The 14,140-nt window shown below is 35.7% G+C and overlaps 2 protein-coding genes across 3 annotated transcripts in view; both read right to left on the bottom strand.

Moving 5' to 3' along the window:
- Positions 1–1,762, bottom strand: part of LOC307266874 (vesicle-fusing ATPase-like) — a 35,716-nt gene extending 33,954 nt beyond the window's left edge. For both annotated transcript variants that reach the window (XM_080048991.1, XM_080048992.1), the window contains exon 1: positions 1,635–1,762. In XM_080048991.1, coding sequence (XP_079905117.1) covers positions 1,635–1,646 — 12 coding nt within the window. In that variant the 5' untranslated portion in view covers positions 1,647–1,762. The remainder of the gene's footprint in view (positions 1–1,634) is intronic.
- A 1,687-nt stretch (positions 1,763–3,449) lies between these two features.
- psmd11b (proteasome 26S subunit, non-ATPase 11b) lies at positions 3,450–13,387 on the bottom strand. The gene is made up of 13 exons (XM_080048895.1): positions 13,272–13,387; positions 11,705–11,806; positions 11,232–11,428; positions 9,366–9,423; positions 8,199–8,393; positions 7,333–7,477; positions 6,846–6,906; positions 6,321–6,383; positions 5,603–5,728; positions 5,207–5,242; positions 5,049–5,100; positions 4,543–4,685; positions 3,450–4,109 (listed from the first exon to the last, which is right to left on the bottom strand). Exons 1-12 carry the CDS (start codon positions 13,360–13,362, stop codon positions 4,543–4,545), a joined length of 1,269 nt encoding a protein of 422 aa, XP_079905021.1. The 5' UTR covers positions 13,363–13,387; the 3' UTR covers positions 3,450–4,109.
- Positions 13,388–14,140: the final 753 nt, after the last annotated feature.

Genomic DNA, 14,140 nt, shown 5'->3' with positions numbered 1-14,140 from the left:
ACGCACTATAGTTTTAAAGCAACTTATTCAATGGAGTGATTCACATTTTATGATGAAAAAAAAGGGCAAAAAAAAACTTAATAGGCCTATGCTAACAATATTTGTACAGAACATGAGCTGCTATGCCACTTCTGAAAGCACTGACTGTGAAAGTTAGGATTGTATTGTGGACTGTTATGGATAATAATTGGCAGTGTTTACAGTCCATACACAAGGACTTCAATACAGTTTAACAGCTACAGAGAAAGGCTGATTGTTTAGGTCAGCACTCTTGAGGCTTTTGTTCCTCTTTCAGCATAGAGATATCTCCCTCAAAACCCATTACGTGTGTGTTGCTATGGTGATCTATTTACACTGATAAAGCCCCTATAGACCTAGACAGGTGTAAAAGGTTAAACAAGGAAACTCCCTGCTATGTCATTAAGGCCTTGGTAATGTGATAGCTTAGCATTGTCCCTTTACCTCGTAGTATGTTTGGGTAGAGGGGTGAATAGAATTTGAATTGAATTTGAATGTTTATTTACTTCTTCAAATAAAACTCGACTTAACATTATTACCTTAAGAAAATGATTCCTTCATTGTTTAGATGTACTGGTGGATCCAGGAGGCATAGTAGGTATACACACTGATTATTTTTTAATATGATTTTAACAATCTTTGTCTCTCAGAAAGTAAATTGTACATTTTGTTCTTTTAACTATTTTCGAACATTTTATAAAGAAAATTACTAGTGGATAAATCAATAATAGAAATACTTCAATTCAAGACAGTAGGCCTACACGTATGTCTATATCACTATAAAATATATTTACACAACTATAGCCTACTAATTGCAGTTCCCAATAAACCCATACATGTATACAACTTCTCAATGCAGCATGAAAGTTTGAACTTTTACTAATAATATACAATAGCTTGTTTTCAATCACGTGACTTTTTAAGTTAAATTCATATTTTAAGTCAATTTCAATTCATACCAAACTGGGGCCATTTTTAAATCAACAATAGTTTTTTTTTTATCCATAATGGAGTCTCTGAAGGGAGGATTTATTGCAGGACTGTCTGTGATCCTTTTCACTTGTAACTTCAAACCTATAGGCCTATGTGTAACTAACTAAACTCTGTGTATATGTGTAAACGAACACGTATCCACTTTGTTTACACTGCAGTTGGTTTAAAAATGGCCTCTGTTGGTGTAAAAACTGGAAATTCCACATCATCAAAGTTTATCTGATAATATGCGTCTGTTCCTTTAGTTTAATGTAATGTTGCAGCACTTCCTTCAAAGCCACCATTGATTAAAAATGTTTAAGTTGGAGCGACATTCCCCGCCCTCTGAAGCATATTTACATTTACGTTAACAACACTATTGGCAATCCAACCCAGCAGCTACATGGTTAAAGCCCTTAGGTAGCTGTTGGATATATGAATGTTGAACTAACAGACAAGTAGGCACAGTTTGCGTAGTCATAAGAGTCATAAGAAAAACTCATTTCCGGTTTCTAAAGTTTTTGAATGACACCACATGATTCTGACACAGTGGCTCGTGCTATGCTGGCTCTTCTATCTATCCCCTTTAAAAGTACAGTGTTTAAACTGAGTTAAAGTCTATTATTAGCTTCAGATAAACTCACCCGAACGGTCATCTTGTGTTTGGTTGGTTTCGTTTAGTCCAAGTTGAGGAAACAACCATTAGAACAACTCGGTGGAAAAACGAAAAACCGGTGACAGAACGGGTGTGACGTGTTGTTGGAAATTGCCGTTGGACGGACGCGGACCTGGTTGGATGTTTGTTAAAGTTGTTGCAATAAAGAATTTTAAAAAAAAGAGAGAGAAAAAAAAATGTAATTTTATAATTGGTCCATCGGAAAAGGAGGCGGGTTCTTCTCGGTTCTTCTCCTTCGTTGATTGGCTGCGGGCAAACCACAGACGAACAGGGGTTGGATCAAAGGTTTACGGTTGGAAGTTTGTAAATGATGTTGCAATGCCACCAACTGGACTGGAGTGGGAACCTTTCTTTATATGTCCATGGAGTGAACCGGTGTTAACAAAGAAAAATGCAACAAAAAAACGAAATAAAAATGACTCTCTTATGTCTATATTGAAAATAGAAATAAAATAAAAAATAAAATAAAACTAACAGTAGATTATTTTGTGTTGAGTGAAGTTCTCTCAGCCTGTTATAATATACCTTGCCTTTTATTCAAACTTTTTGGTCTTTCAAATAATTCAGACAGAAAAATATGTTTCCATAAAAGGAAATTAATATAATTATTATTTTATATACTATCTATGATTATTATATTATTTATTATTCTTTAAAATAATTTGGATTGCTTCAGTAGCAATTAATTTCAAAACATGTTTTATCCTTTATTTTTTCTATAATTTATCTTTTGGTTTATACCTTTGTCTTTTTTAAACTTGCCTTTCACAATGACACAATCATGTTTTATTTATTTTTATTATGAGACCTAAGAGGAAAAGTAAGTAAGCCATTGCTTGAACACAAGTCATAATTTAATAGGTCCCAAACCATGTTTTCAACGGTGTTCAATCCGCTGTCCATTTCTTTATAGGTCCATGGTCCCAACTCCTAATAAATGCCAATAGCATCGAAGATTTTCAAAATAAGAGACAATCCAACGCTGTCCGTTTAATGATTTAATGCCCTTTGATGATGTGAGTTTTTATATTTCAAACTTGTGACAAAAACGTAGCAGCAGATGGAAGAAACTCTTCTGTGAATTCTGTATTGTATCGTTTCCCCATCTGTATCAAGATTGATTCCCTATTTTCCTTTGAATAACATTGTTTAACTTACATTGTAAGGGTCAAACTCCCATTTTTAAGTGCATTTTCAAAGACACTATGCAACACGTCAATCCAGTCATCTCACCCTTGCATTGTAAAACAAATATCATAGCCGATTTGCCAATGACATTTTACATCAATTTAACATTTTGCATTGTTTGAGTTGTTGTTGCAAGAGACAAGACAAAAAAAATCCTTAAAATACAAAATATTTATTTTGAAAATGTCTTTATAAGAGAAAAACAAAAACAAAAAAAATTAATCAAAAAACCAAATCAAAACCATACAAATTGTTTGGTTACTAGCATACCACACTAGTGCTAGGAACTAACAATGGAGAATTGCTCACTCTGGGAGGAGGGGGTAACCATGGGGATAACTCACAGACGCAATCAGAGGCAATGAATACATCTCCACCTCTTTGCCCTTTTCGATTTCATAAATCGCACCCAAAACATTGGAGGCAAAAAAACAGAAGCGCCAGAAAAAGTGGCACTAGTGGTGAAATGGCATCCTGTTCTAATAAACTGACAAACGTAGGGCGGGCAGGCGGGCAATGGACACATGGCAACCATCTTGATTCGCTTTCACTTTTCTTTTCTTTTTTTTTTAAACAAAAACACAAAACCCAAAAAACAAATCAAGTGAGTTTAATACATATCTGAAATACAGTGGGTACTTCTTTAACTGTTGGCATTGATATGGTGAGGAAAATAATAATTAATAATAGCTAGAGGGAGCTCTTTGACCAAAAAAATTCTGAATTCCAAAAGGAGTATCCCAATCTTCCAAAAACTTTAACAGTGTGCTTCTGAAAGATACGGACAGAGATTTCTGCTTACGTAGTTGTCAGCAGCAGATTCTCAACAGAGGTTTCAGTGGAGTCAGCTTAAGGCTTGGGGGTATAATAAGCCCAAACCCTTTATAAGCACATATAAACATATATGTAATTCTTAAACCTTTTTAATCTTTTTATTGTGGTTGTACAATATTCCCTGATGGCCTGATTTGGCCGCTGAGTGTTATACAGAAAGAATCCTGAAGAGATTTTCAAAATAAAAGAGAGGGGGAAAAAACGAAAACAAGAAAAAGAAAAAGAAGTGATGTAATTGTCCGTTGTGGGAGAGGAGGTGGGGGGTTTGAATGGGGTGAGGGGATGGGGGGGGGGGGGGGGTCCGGTTTGTAGCAGTTTGTTGTGGGACTTTTTCGTAGCTCTCCCTTGTCCCCCTTTTTAAAATGTTACACACGCAGGTCAAACACACAGATCCTCCGTCTCACTGCCGTGGCAATCTGCTCTGAAAAACAAAACAAAAGAAAAGACACTTAGTACAGGGTATATCCAAGTTAAGTTTAAGACTTTTTTTAATATCTTTTCAAAGCCACTTCCAATTAAATTCAAGGCCATACTGGAAAGAATAGTAGGGAGAATATAACGGAAATTCTGACTCCTTTGAGAAGTGTGTGTATACAGAATCAAAAACTGCTTATTTGTCACATAACGACCCCTCTCCAAGTATTTATTTTATCATACAAAAGAGCAATTAAAAAAGACCTTAGATAAGGACGTTCAATGCTTTGTTGGTGAAATTAAAAACTTTTAGGGCCTTATTTTGACACTATTAAAACCATTTGTTATGCTGTTAAGACTCTACTGTTACTCCATAGTAAAGACCAAACAAGGAGCACTCAATCCACACTTCTGGTCTTACTGAAATATGCTTTTTTTACCTATGTGAGCTTCTTGGCTTTGTTGTAAAGTGAATCCACGACTTTGCTCATGTTCTGAATGGTTTCCAAAGCTGCTCCGTAGGTTTTGTCCACCGGTGGCTCGTCGAATATGATCAGGACGCCTTCGCCTTGGTCCAGGATTCCTGCAACAGCGCCAGAAATACATATTATTAATACTGCAGTGAAAGCCTCATCTTTTTTTTTTTGTAACATTCATTTTTTGGCATTTTTGTATGGTTTATGAGACAGTCTTTAGATGATATGCAACAGCGACAGAAAAATATATTATCAAGACTTTTGTTTAATCTTTTTACTTTATTTCTTTACCTTATTGTATTTTAATGTTAGGTGGGCATCCTTTAGAAGCCCTTTGCAGTTTCTTTTGTCCCACCCGTGCACCGGGGGGGAGGGGGGGTACGCTCTAACCACTACACCACAAGCGCCCCTACAGTGAAAACTCTTGTAGGATATTTTGTTTTTAAATAGAAACAGATTATTCCAATTACCGTGAAACTTATTGTCCAGAATCATCTGTGATAATTTCTTCTCAACTTCTCCCTAGAAAGAAGAGGGAAATAAATTAATAAACACATTTTAAATTAAAGCTATGAATGATGATTTTAAGATTCAGGAAAGAAAATGAGTTAGTTGAAAAGATACACACCTTTGACAGTTTCATTAGACCCGATATGTGTGCTATCTAGAAACAGAGAGGAAGACACATTGTTGTTAAATGAATGAACAAGTGTAGTAGTAGATAATCTCACGACAGGGTGTTCAACAGCAGGTAAAAGACACCTCTAACTAATCTAACTGCATTTAAAACAGGCAAGTAATGAAAAACAAGTTTCCTATTTACAAGTGTTAATACAAAGTTATACAAAATCTGTCTGAATAGGGCTTAGGACAGTCTTCAACAAAAGGCATGAGAAAACGAAGAAAATGCTGAGGTACAAGAAAATGTATAGTAATAGTAGTAATAGTAATACTAGTAATACAAAGAGCAAGGATTTTTTTTGTCTAAAACTTTATTGAGACGTTTGTTCCTAGTGAATGTTACCTGTACTCTGGAGAAGGGCTCAATGACCCGGATGAGGTTCTGTTCCAGCAGGTTGTCGTACAGTGAGGCCAGGTGAGTGTTGATGATGGGATCGTCCTTCAGCTCTGATCTGTACTCTGACAGCGCCTGGGACAGGGAACACGTTTGATTTTAGGAACAAAATACTAGACTATTCATTATCGACTTTTATTATTAGACTCAAGGTCCATTTTAAAAGACATAAAATACAAACAATAGACAACACACACACACACACACACATATATATTAGAATAAAAAACATTTCAGCCACTTATAAAAAGGCACTTATACCAATGTCTCCAAAGATATGACTGGTAGCGTACTGCACTATAACACATTATATATAGGGTTGCTATGCTCTAGCATTCACACTAATTATATTGCATGTTGTGTGAGGATATCTTCATTAAAATTATTATTTTTTAATTATTATTTGGATTTTGGTCCATATCTACAGTAGTCTATTGGTAAGTGTAGAGAATGTGTTCAGTGTTTATGGTAAGTGAAAAGGAGGGTTGTATATCTGTTCTAATGCTTTTATTTGTAAATGTCCACCCTTTGAAATTCAATAAACATATACTTAAAAAAAAAACACATACATTATCACCCAGTACAATCACCCAGCAGGCAGTAGCTGACCTTCGCTGCATTAAAAAAATCCATCAACACAGATTTTATTGAACTGAACGATTCTTACCTTTTCAAAGTCTTCTAATGACCTGTTCTTGCAGGCCTGGGCGACACATTTCAGTGCGTCTGTCTAGAAAGATAATGACAAAGAAATATAAATATAAATTAAAACAAGACAACAAGCTTTAAAAATATAAATAAACAGTTTACCAGATTAAAAAAAACGGATGTCTAGGTGCATTTAAGATTTTCTTTTAGAAAGATCAACATACAAACTGAAGTAAACATAAGAAACTAAAAGCTAAAATGCTAGATCCAATAGATGTTTTTATCATTTTCACCGTTGACAAGAGGCAGATATCTATTTATTTTATCCCCAAGGTTTTTCAGATGACATTGTAAAAAAAATTCAGGCTGTTGTCTTCAGTCCTGCAGCTTTTATTTCATATAATTCAAAGTATTCAAAGTCAGTTAGGATCGAAACTTTAATCATACTTTGTATAACAACAGCAATATTCAGGAGCGTCAAAAACAATTGTTTGCCAATAGCTGAAATAAAGTAAAAGAATCAGATAAATAACTTGGTACTCACTTGTCGGCCGTTGTGTCGCAGACCCAGTTTACCACTGATCAGGCCTTGAACCTCTTCTGGTCTGAAATAAAAATGAATTAACAGATTTTTAAAAAAACATAATTTTTTATTAATAAAGGCACCAGGAAACTAATATAACTGAAGTGTGTACGTTTTGTTTTAAACATTACACAAACAGAGGTACCAGCACGTGAATATAACAACTTTTTTTTTTAAAGATAATTTTTGTTGGCATTTTCAAGCTTTATTAGACAGTACAGAGTTGAAACGGGGAGACAGAGAGAGAGAGGGGGGATGACCTGCAGTAAAGGTCCACGGGTCGGATTTGAACCAGCGACCACTGCAACGAAGGCCAGAGCCGGTATGGTACGCGCTCTATCCACTACGCCACCGGAACGCCCAAATATATATATATATATATATATATATATATATATATATATATATATAACACAAGTGTGTTTGTTTTGTTTTAAGCTGCACTCACACGTTGAGAGCTATTTTGCAGAGCAGCATGTATTTGAGAGCGGTGATGGCTTTGGGGTGGTCGATGGAGTCGTAGCCCTCAAAGGCCTCAAAGTAGTAGGAGTAAGCCGTCTTCCAGTCCTTCTCCTCCGCTGCATGGATGATCCCTACACACAGACAATACAGCAGAATCACAAACTGGACCAAAATGAACTTATTCAACGTGAAATGTGAACACAACATTTTAATGTTAGGAAATCTAGCGCCATCAGCTTGCAGGGAGGGGTAACACAGGGTGAGTTCTCAAGTGTATGCCTATGACTCCCAGAAAACTTAAGGTCTCTAAGCTCTTTTTAAATCAAATCTGAAGACATTTCTGTTCCCCTTTTTAACCTTTAATTTTTATTTTATTGAAATGTTTTATGGATATTCATATTTTTAATTCGCTTTTTTTAATGTCTATTATACTTGGTGAAATTTAATCTTGCTGTATTTCATGCCCCTGTAAAGCACTTTGAATGGCCTTGTGTCTGAATTGTGCTATAGAAATAAAAATTGCCTTGCCTATTCAATGTGAACACAAAAGGTGGAGAAACATATTGGACTAAAGATAAAAATCATTACCAAATGCAATTCATAGTTGTTTTTTTCCTTAGGCAATAGACGGTGAAGCTGTCAGACTACTATTAAAGGTGGAGTCTACAATTCTGCAGAATGCTTGCTGTCAAAATGATTTATTTTTTCGAAATCAGTGAATATCTCCTCACTGATTTTGACAACTAGCATTCTCAAAAATCGCTAACTCTCCCTTTAAATCTGTTATTATAAGTGCCAACTATATGTTACCACACACACACACACACACACAGAAAAGTGAACCCATCACACCTGACTGCATGTCCAGCGCTGCCTGTAGTTTGGGGGGACAGTAGATAGCGTTGGCGGTGGTGCGTGCGGAGGTGAGGGCGGCGCGGGCTTTGGGAAGGTTAGTGAGCGCGTGGTACGTCTTGCTCTCCAGCAGCTGAACCTCCACCAGCAGATGTTTGTCATCCATCTTCTTCAGCTCCTGCAGCAGCTGGGTGCCTGAGGGGCAGAGAATGAGTTAGTTAGTATCATGAGGTTAGTTAGTATCATGCTAGTTAACAGTTATATACAGTATACTGGGTGACTGAGGGGAAGGGAATAAAGTTAGTTAGTATTATGCTAATTAACGGTTATATACAGTCTAACAAATAACTTTGAAAAATACTTATTTAACAGCCAGGGGGTAAATGTACAATTACAGTCCTATAACAACAGTCCTATAGGAACCGGAGTAAACCAGATAATAGTGTCAGGCAAATAAACAGTTAAATATATGTTTTAATTAGGCTTTATAGTACTTTCACTTATTTCATTTTAATTGCTGCCATTCTTCACCACTGTTCAATGTCTTTTTTTTTCTTATCAGTTGTTGTGTATTTGCATTGTACATTGTGTATCTATTGTTGTTTTTGTTTTGCATTTGTTTGACTCGACATCATTGGAAATGAGGGTCACCCCTCAATTGATCTCTGGAGGATAAATAAAAGTTAAATGAAATGAAAAAAATATAATAGATTACTTTGAAAAAAATACTTATCAATTATTATTATTAAAACAGCCAGGGGATAAATGTACAATTATATAACTAGAATGTGTTGTTTTTCTTCTTTCTTTATAAGAAAAATAAAATTTCTAGCGACTCCGCAAACCATTTGTACATAAGCTAATTAATTTAATACCTCTTTCAATTTTAGTTTGGTATTTAAGTTTTATTTCATGTGTATCTTGTTTTTTTATAGATAGAAAAAATAGATTTCTTAAACTAGCACGGAACAAAATTGCAACAATAACAGATCTCTTTGGAGATTGTGTGTGTTTCTTGGTGAATAAAACCATCTGTCTGGTTATGTATGTTTGATAAACATGTCAATATCGGCCTTTATCGTAAAGTCTCCGAGGCACAGAAGAGATTGCATTTATTCACAGGCCATTTCCCACAAGATGAAAGTGTCCGTCTCTCTTAACACTCACCGAGCGTCAAGGCCTCCTGGTATCGTTTGGTGTCAAAATAGAGCGAGATCAGTCGTGCCTGGAAGAGGAGAGAGAGCGGTTAGTCAGGCAGGGAGCAGCTGGGACAATCTATTGGCGTGTTAGAAAGCTGCAACATGAATCAGACAAAAAACCTGGTGCCTGGAAACACACACACACAAATGTTTGTACGGCTATACTTGTGAGGACAATCGTTGAATGCATTCCCTAGCCCTTAGCCTTACCATCAAAACTAAATGCCTAACCCCAACCCTTATACTAACCGTAACATAAAACTAATTACTTGAACCTTTAAGACTATTCTTAACCCTCAAACAACTCCTTTAAAAAGGGCCTGTCCCAAAGTGAGAACCGGACAAAATGTCCTCACTTTCCTCAAAAAAACAAATTGGTTCACATGGTCACATGGCCCTTCTAAAATAGTTATGAATGAATTGATGGCACACATAAAGCTGTTAAAATGCCAGTCACACACACAGTTCCTACATGTCCTAGAGAACAACTAACAGTTAGTACCAGAGAGAGAGAGAGGAGGTGGACAAACTGATCTGTGTGAGTGAAGCGTCCTGACAACACATTACATCATTATCTGCTCAGGCTGTTGTTGGTGGATAAACAAGCCCCGAGTTCCAAATTCCAAATCACATACTTTTCCTTTTTTATATACTATACTTTAGCATGCATCCAATTGAATACTACAAAATGCTATTAGATGTCATAGGGCATCTGGGTATTTTTGGAATACTGCATTTGTCATGTATGTATTGGGTTATCCTTAATCTTTTTCTGGCATACTTAATAGTATGGGAGTATGGGGATTGGAACGAAGGGACAATTTTCTCCAACACTTTTAACACAGTACTTGCACAAAATCTTGTTGATTCTGTGTTTTTGGTCGTAGGGCATCTGGGTATTTTTGGAATACTGCATTTGACATTCAAGAATTGGGACATCTTTTTCTAATAGTATGAAAGTATGGGGATTGGAACGCAGGGACAGTTTTCTTCAACTCTTTAAACACAGTACTAACACAAAATCTTGTTGATCTTGTATTTTGTAATTCAGCCAAAGGCTCTAGATACTCCTGGCTGTGAGTGTGAACCTGCCAAGTCATTTGGCAGTTACATCACGGTGATGTCATCAAAGATGGCGGTGTGCATTAGATGTATCAGCATCTCTTGTTACTTTTTCTTAAGGGAAACCTTACTATTTGTTTCATTGCATTTATCAAGCTTCCTTTTTGATTTGCTTTTAACCGAAGTGGCGTTATTGCTGCTATATCCGCTTACAACCAAATGCTCAGTTGCAATGTTTGTTCTGAAATTACAGCGTCTCACAAAGAAAGAGTTAGAACAAGTTAAATTTGATCCCTCCAACAGCATCTATTTATGTTTGGGGATATCACTTTTGTTTTCACCATAATCAAGATAACTATAAAGATATCGCTTTCAATGATATACAGTTCTATACTTCAGTTTTCCTCTACTTTATACATGAGCTACTCTCAGTTAAAGAGGTGATTGTGGCCAGTAGGATGAAATTCTCCTTTGCCAGATTTTAGCACTTAGCCAAATGTATATTGAAATTTTCCTAGAAAAAAAACTAATAAAAAAAACACAAATATATAAATGGTACATATGTTTCGGTTGGAGTTACGTGTATACTGTTGATAGTGCCAACAAACTTATTCTAGAGAAAAAAAGGCCCTTTTCCAGCTTCTAGCACCAGGTTAACATTTAAATGTTTTTCAGAAAGAAAACCTTTTTTATTGTATAAGGTGTGGTTTTAAGTTACATGTACACTGTTTAATAGCCCCTACAAGCTCACCCTATCCTAACCCCTGCCTACCTCCAGAGCCTGTCGTAGGAAGGTCCTCTTCTCGGTCTTGGCCCAGTCGATGCACTCGAGGCAGAGCTCCACCTCCTGCCCCGTGGCCGCCTCCATGTCCAGGAACAGATCCAGCAGAGAACGCACCAGACGCGCCGCCTTCGCCTTGCTGATCGAGATCAAGAACGGCCGCACAAACTTCAGCAGACCCCCTAGTTCTGGAGAAAAAAAAAAAACGAAAAAGAAATATTTAACATTTTTATATTTTAGTTTAAGTTCATATTAAATTATTCTGAGACAGTCACAACACAAGAAGAACGAAAAAAATGTCAATCAAAATGTAAATCAAGTTTAGATTAGTGCCTTCAAAATATACAATCACAAAAAATTATTAAAATTATACATTTACATTCCAGTGCTATTAGATTATGTGTAGGCTTAGTTAAAAAGCTAAAATAAAGGCCCAAAATGTCGACCAAAGTTGAAGGTATTACCTGCGGCCTGTCCGGTCTTGGCCAGCAGTGAGCCCAGCTCCAGGATGCTCTGTTCTTTGACCCTGACGGCCTCTTCATCCGTGTCCTGCACATCTCGCCTCACTGGTGAAGAAAGGACACATGTTGATGTCAGAAACCAAATCACTTATCTAGTCCACACTTGATGCAATTTGTTTATTTTATAAGAGTCTTCAGTGCCAAATTGAGACATTTAATAGCAAGAGTACTGGACTGTTAAAGCTTTGAAAACATAATCTCACTCAGTCCTTAATGTTTTTGACGTCACATGATCCATTGTCTTTATATTCTCTCAAAATTTAACAACAATCTGACTCCTATGTTTGTGTACAAAGTTTGGCCTGAAAATTGCAAAGAGCAGAAACTTGATGCTCCACGGCCAAAGGTGATGTCTGTAAATAGCTTTCCATGTCTTGACAACAGTGTCCACAACCCAAATATTTTAAATTTACAATGAGATAAAGGAGAGTAAAGGAGATTATATGATTAATCCCTAGATGTTGATTGTAACATAAAACTTGACTCTTATGGCCCAGTGAAAAAGTTCAACTTCAAGTTCTACTTCTAATAATCTAATGTTGAAAAACATGCTTAGAATTTGTTATGTTTTTATTCAATTTCAGGTCAGTCAAACAACAACTACATGGCCAATAATAATGTGTCACTGTGTTTCGCATTGTGACAATATAAGAACATGCCGATCTGATCTGAGTGATTTTAATGAAAGAGGAATTTGTAAACTATTAAAAATATATGTCACCATTGCCAATTAGAATTACGACGGCAGGGGGAAAAAAACAATATAAATCATACTTCCTGTGCCCTAGCATTTCTAAGATTATTTTAAAGACTGATTAACAACATTTTTTAATACTAATTATGGCATGAGTTTTAGATTAACTTATTAAATGTCTTTTAAGACTTTTAGAGTATAAGTGAGATACCAGGTAAACAGTACATGCAGGATAACTACTTGACAGCTAGTTGGCTGTAAGTGACAAGGCAATTTGAGGACAGTGACGAAATGAAAGAACTGTACACTTTTTACAGTTACAGTAATGTTATTTATATTAACGTATATGTTTAAACCATAAGAACTAAAGAAAGCCATGGCGAATAAGTCATACATGTCTAACTAATAACATAACAGGTAACGGTTATCTTCACTGTGTCAGAGAGTGTTGTGAAATGGGTTAAAGGGTTTTTTGACAACAAGCTAAAGACGTTAGCCACAACTGTAACCATTGTAAGGTGACAGCCTGATATCAAAGTAATGGTAGTTAGCGTGGAAACTGTTGTCAACGACACAAAAACACAACACCCAAGTAAAGAGTCAGAACAACAACATAACTGATAACTGCTACATAATTCACGCACTGGGCCTAAAGTTAGCGTTGCTGCTAACGAGCTAACATGCTAGCTTTCAATGGCAGTTGCCGTTACAGTGAGTCAGCACCGGTTAGCATGCTAATACTTGCCGTCTCGCCATGGCAACAGAGAAATAGCCCAATGAAATAAACCAAGCGAATAGTATCCACCGAATACCTACCTATTGAATGGAGGATGTCGATAGAAGCGTTGCGGTCCGTGCTAATGAGAGACTGAGCTCTCTGAAACTCAACTACAGCTGCAGCCGCCATCTTCCTGATTCAAAATGCTGCTTGAATGAAAAATTACGTGAGGGGGGACAACGTTACCAAGCGTAAGTGACGTCAGACTGCGGCGTATTGCATGCTGGGATATAGAGGCATTTGGGAAATGTAGTCATATCAAAAAATGGTCTGGAAACATGTTTCTTTGGTATGTGTTTTTATTATAAATATTTGAAAATAGACATTTCAAACAGTGAGGCAATCGCTGCAGTTAAATACTTTTCTATTATTATTATTATTATTATTATTATTATTATTATTATTATTATTATTATTATTATTATTATTATTATTATTATTATTATTATTATTATTATTATTATTATTTGGCCTATTATTATTATTTGGCCTATTATTATTATTATTATTATTATTATTATTATTATTATTATTATTATTATTATTATTATTATTATTATTATTATTATTATTATTATTATTATTATTATTTCCATCTATCTCTCTATCTATCTATCTATCTATCTATCTATCTATCTATCTATCTATCTATCTATCTATCTATCTATCTATCTATCTATCTATCTATCTATCTATCTATCTATCTATCTATCTATCTATTTGTGGAAAATGTATATTAGGAATAATTCAAATAATTTGGTCAAATGTGAATCTCTATCATAATGGTTATGAATGACTAGCTGATATCCAACAATGAATAAAAACAGCAACATCTGCTCAAATAGCAAAATGAGCCCTCGGTCAAATAACTCATATTTCTACAAACACAGTCAAGCCCCTATAGAAT

Source organism: Ammodytes marinus, assembly GCF_949987685.1.
Source record: "Ammodytes marinus genome assembly, chromosome: 20".
Taxonomy (NCBI): domain Eukaryota; kingdom Metazoa; phylum Chordata; class Actinopteri; order Uranoscopiformes; family Ammodytidae; genus Ammodytes; species Ammodytes marinus.
The sequence above is the reverse complement of the archived record's forward strand: the minus strand, read 5'-3'. Positions and strand labels throughout refer to the sequence as shown.

Coding starts and splice junctions, on each gene's coding strand:
- psmd11b (XM_080048895.1), bottom strand. CDS start 13,362: ATGGCGGCTGCAGCTGTAGTTGAGTTTCAGAGAGCTCAGTCTCTCATT. Junction 11,429..11,704: donor CAAGACCGGACAGGCCGCAG/GTAATACCTTCA, acceptor TTTTTTCTCCAG/AACTAGGGGGTCTGCTGAAG. Junction 7,478..8,198: donor AGCGCTGGACATGCAGTCAG/GTGTGATGGGTT, acceptor GTCTGTGTGTAG/GGATCATCCATGCAGCGGAG.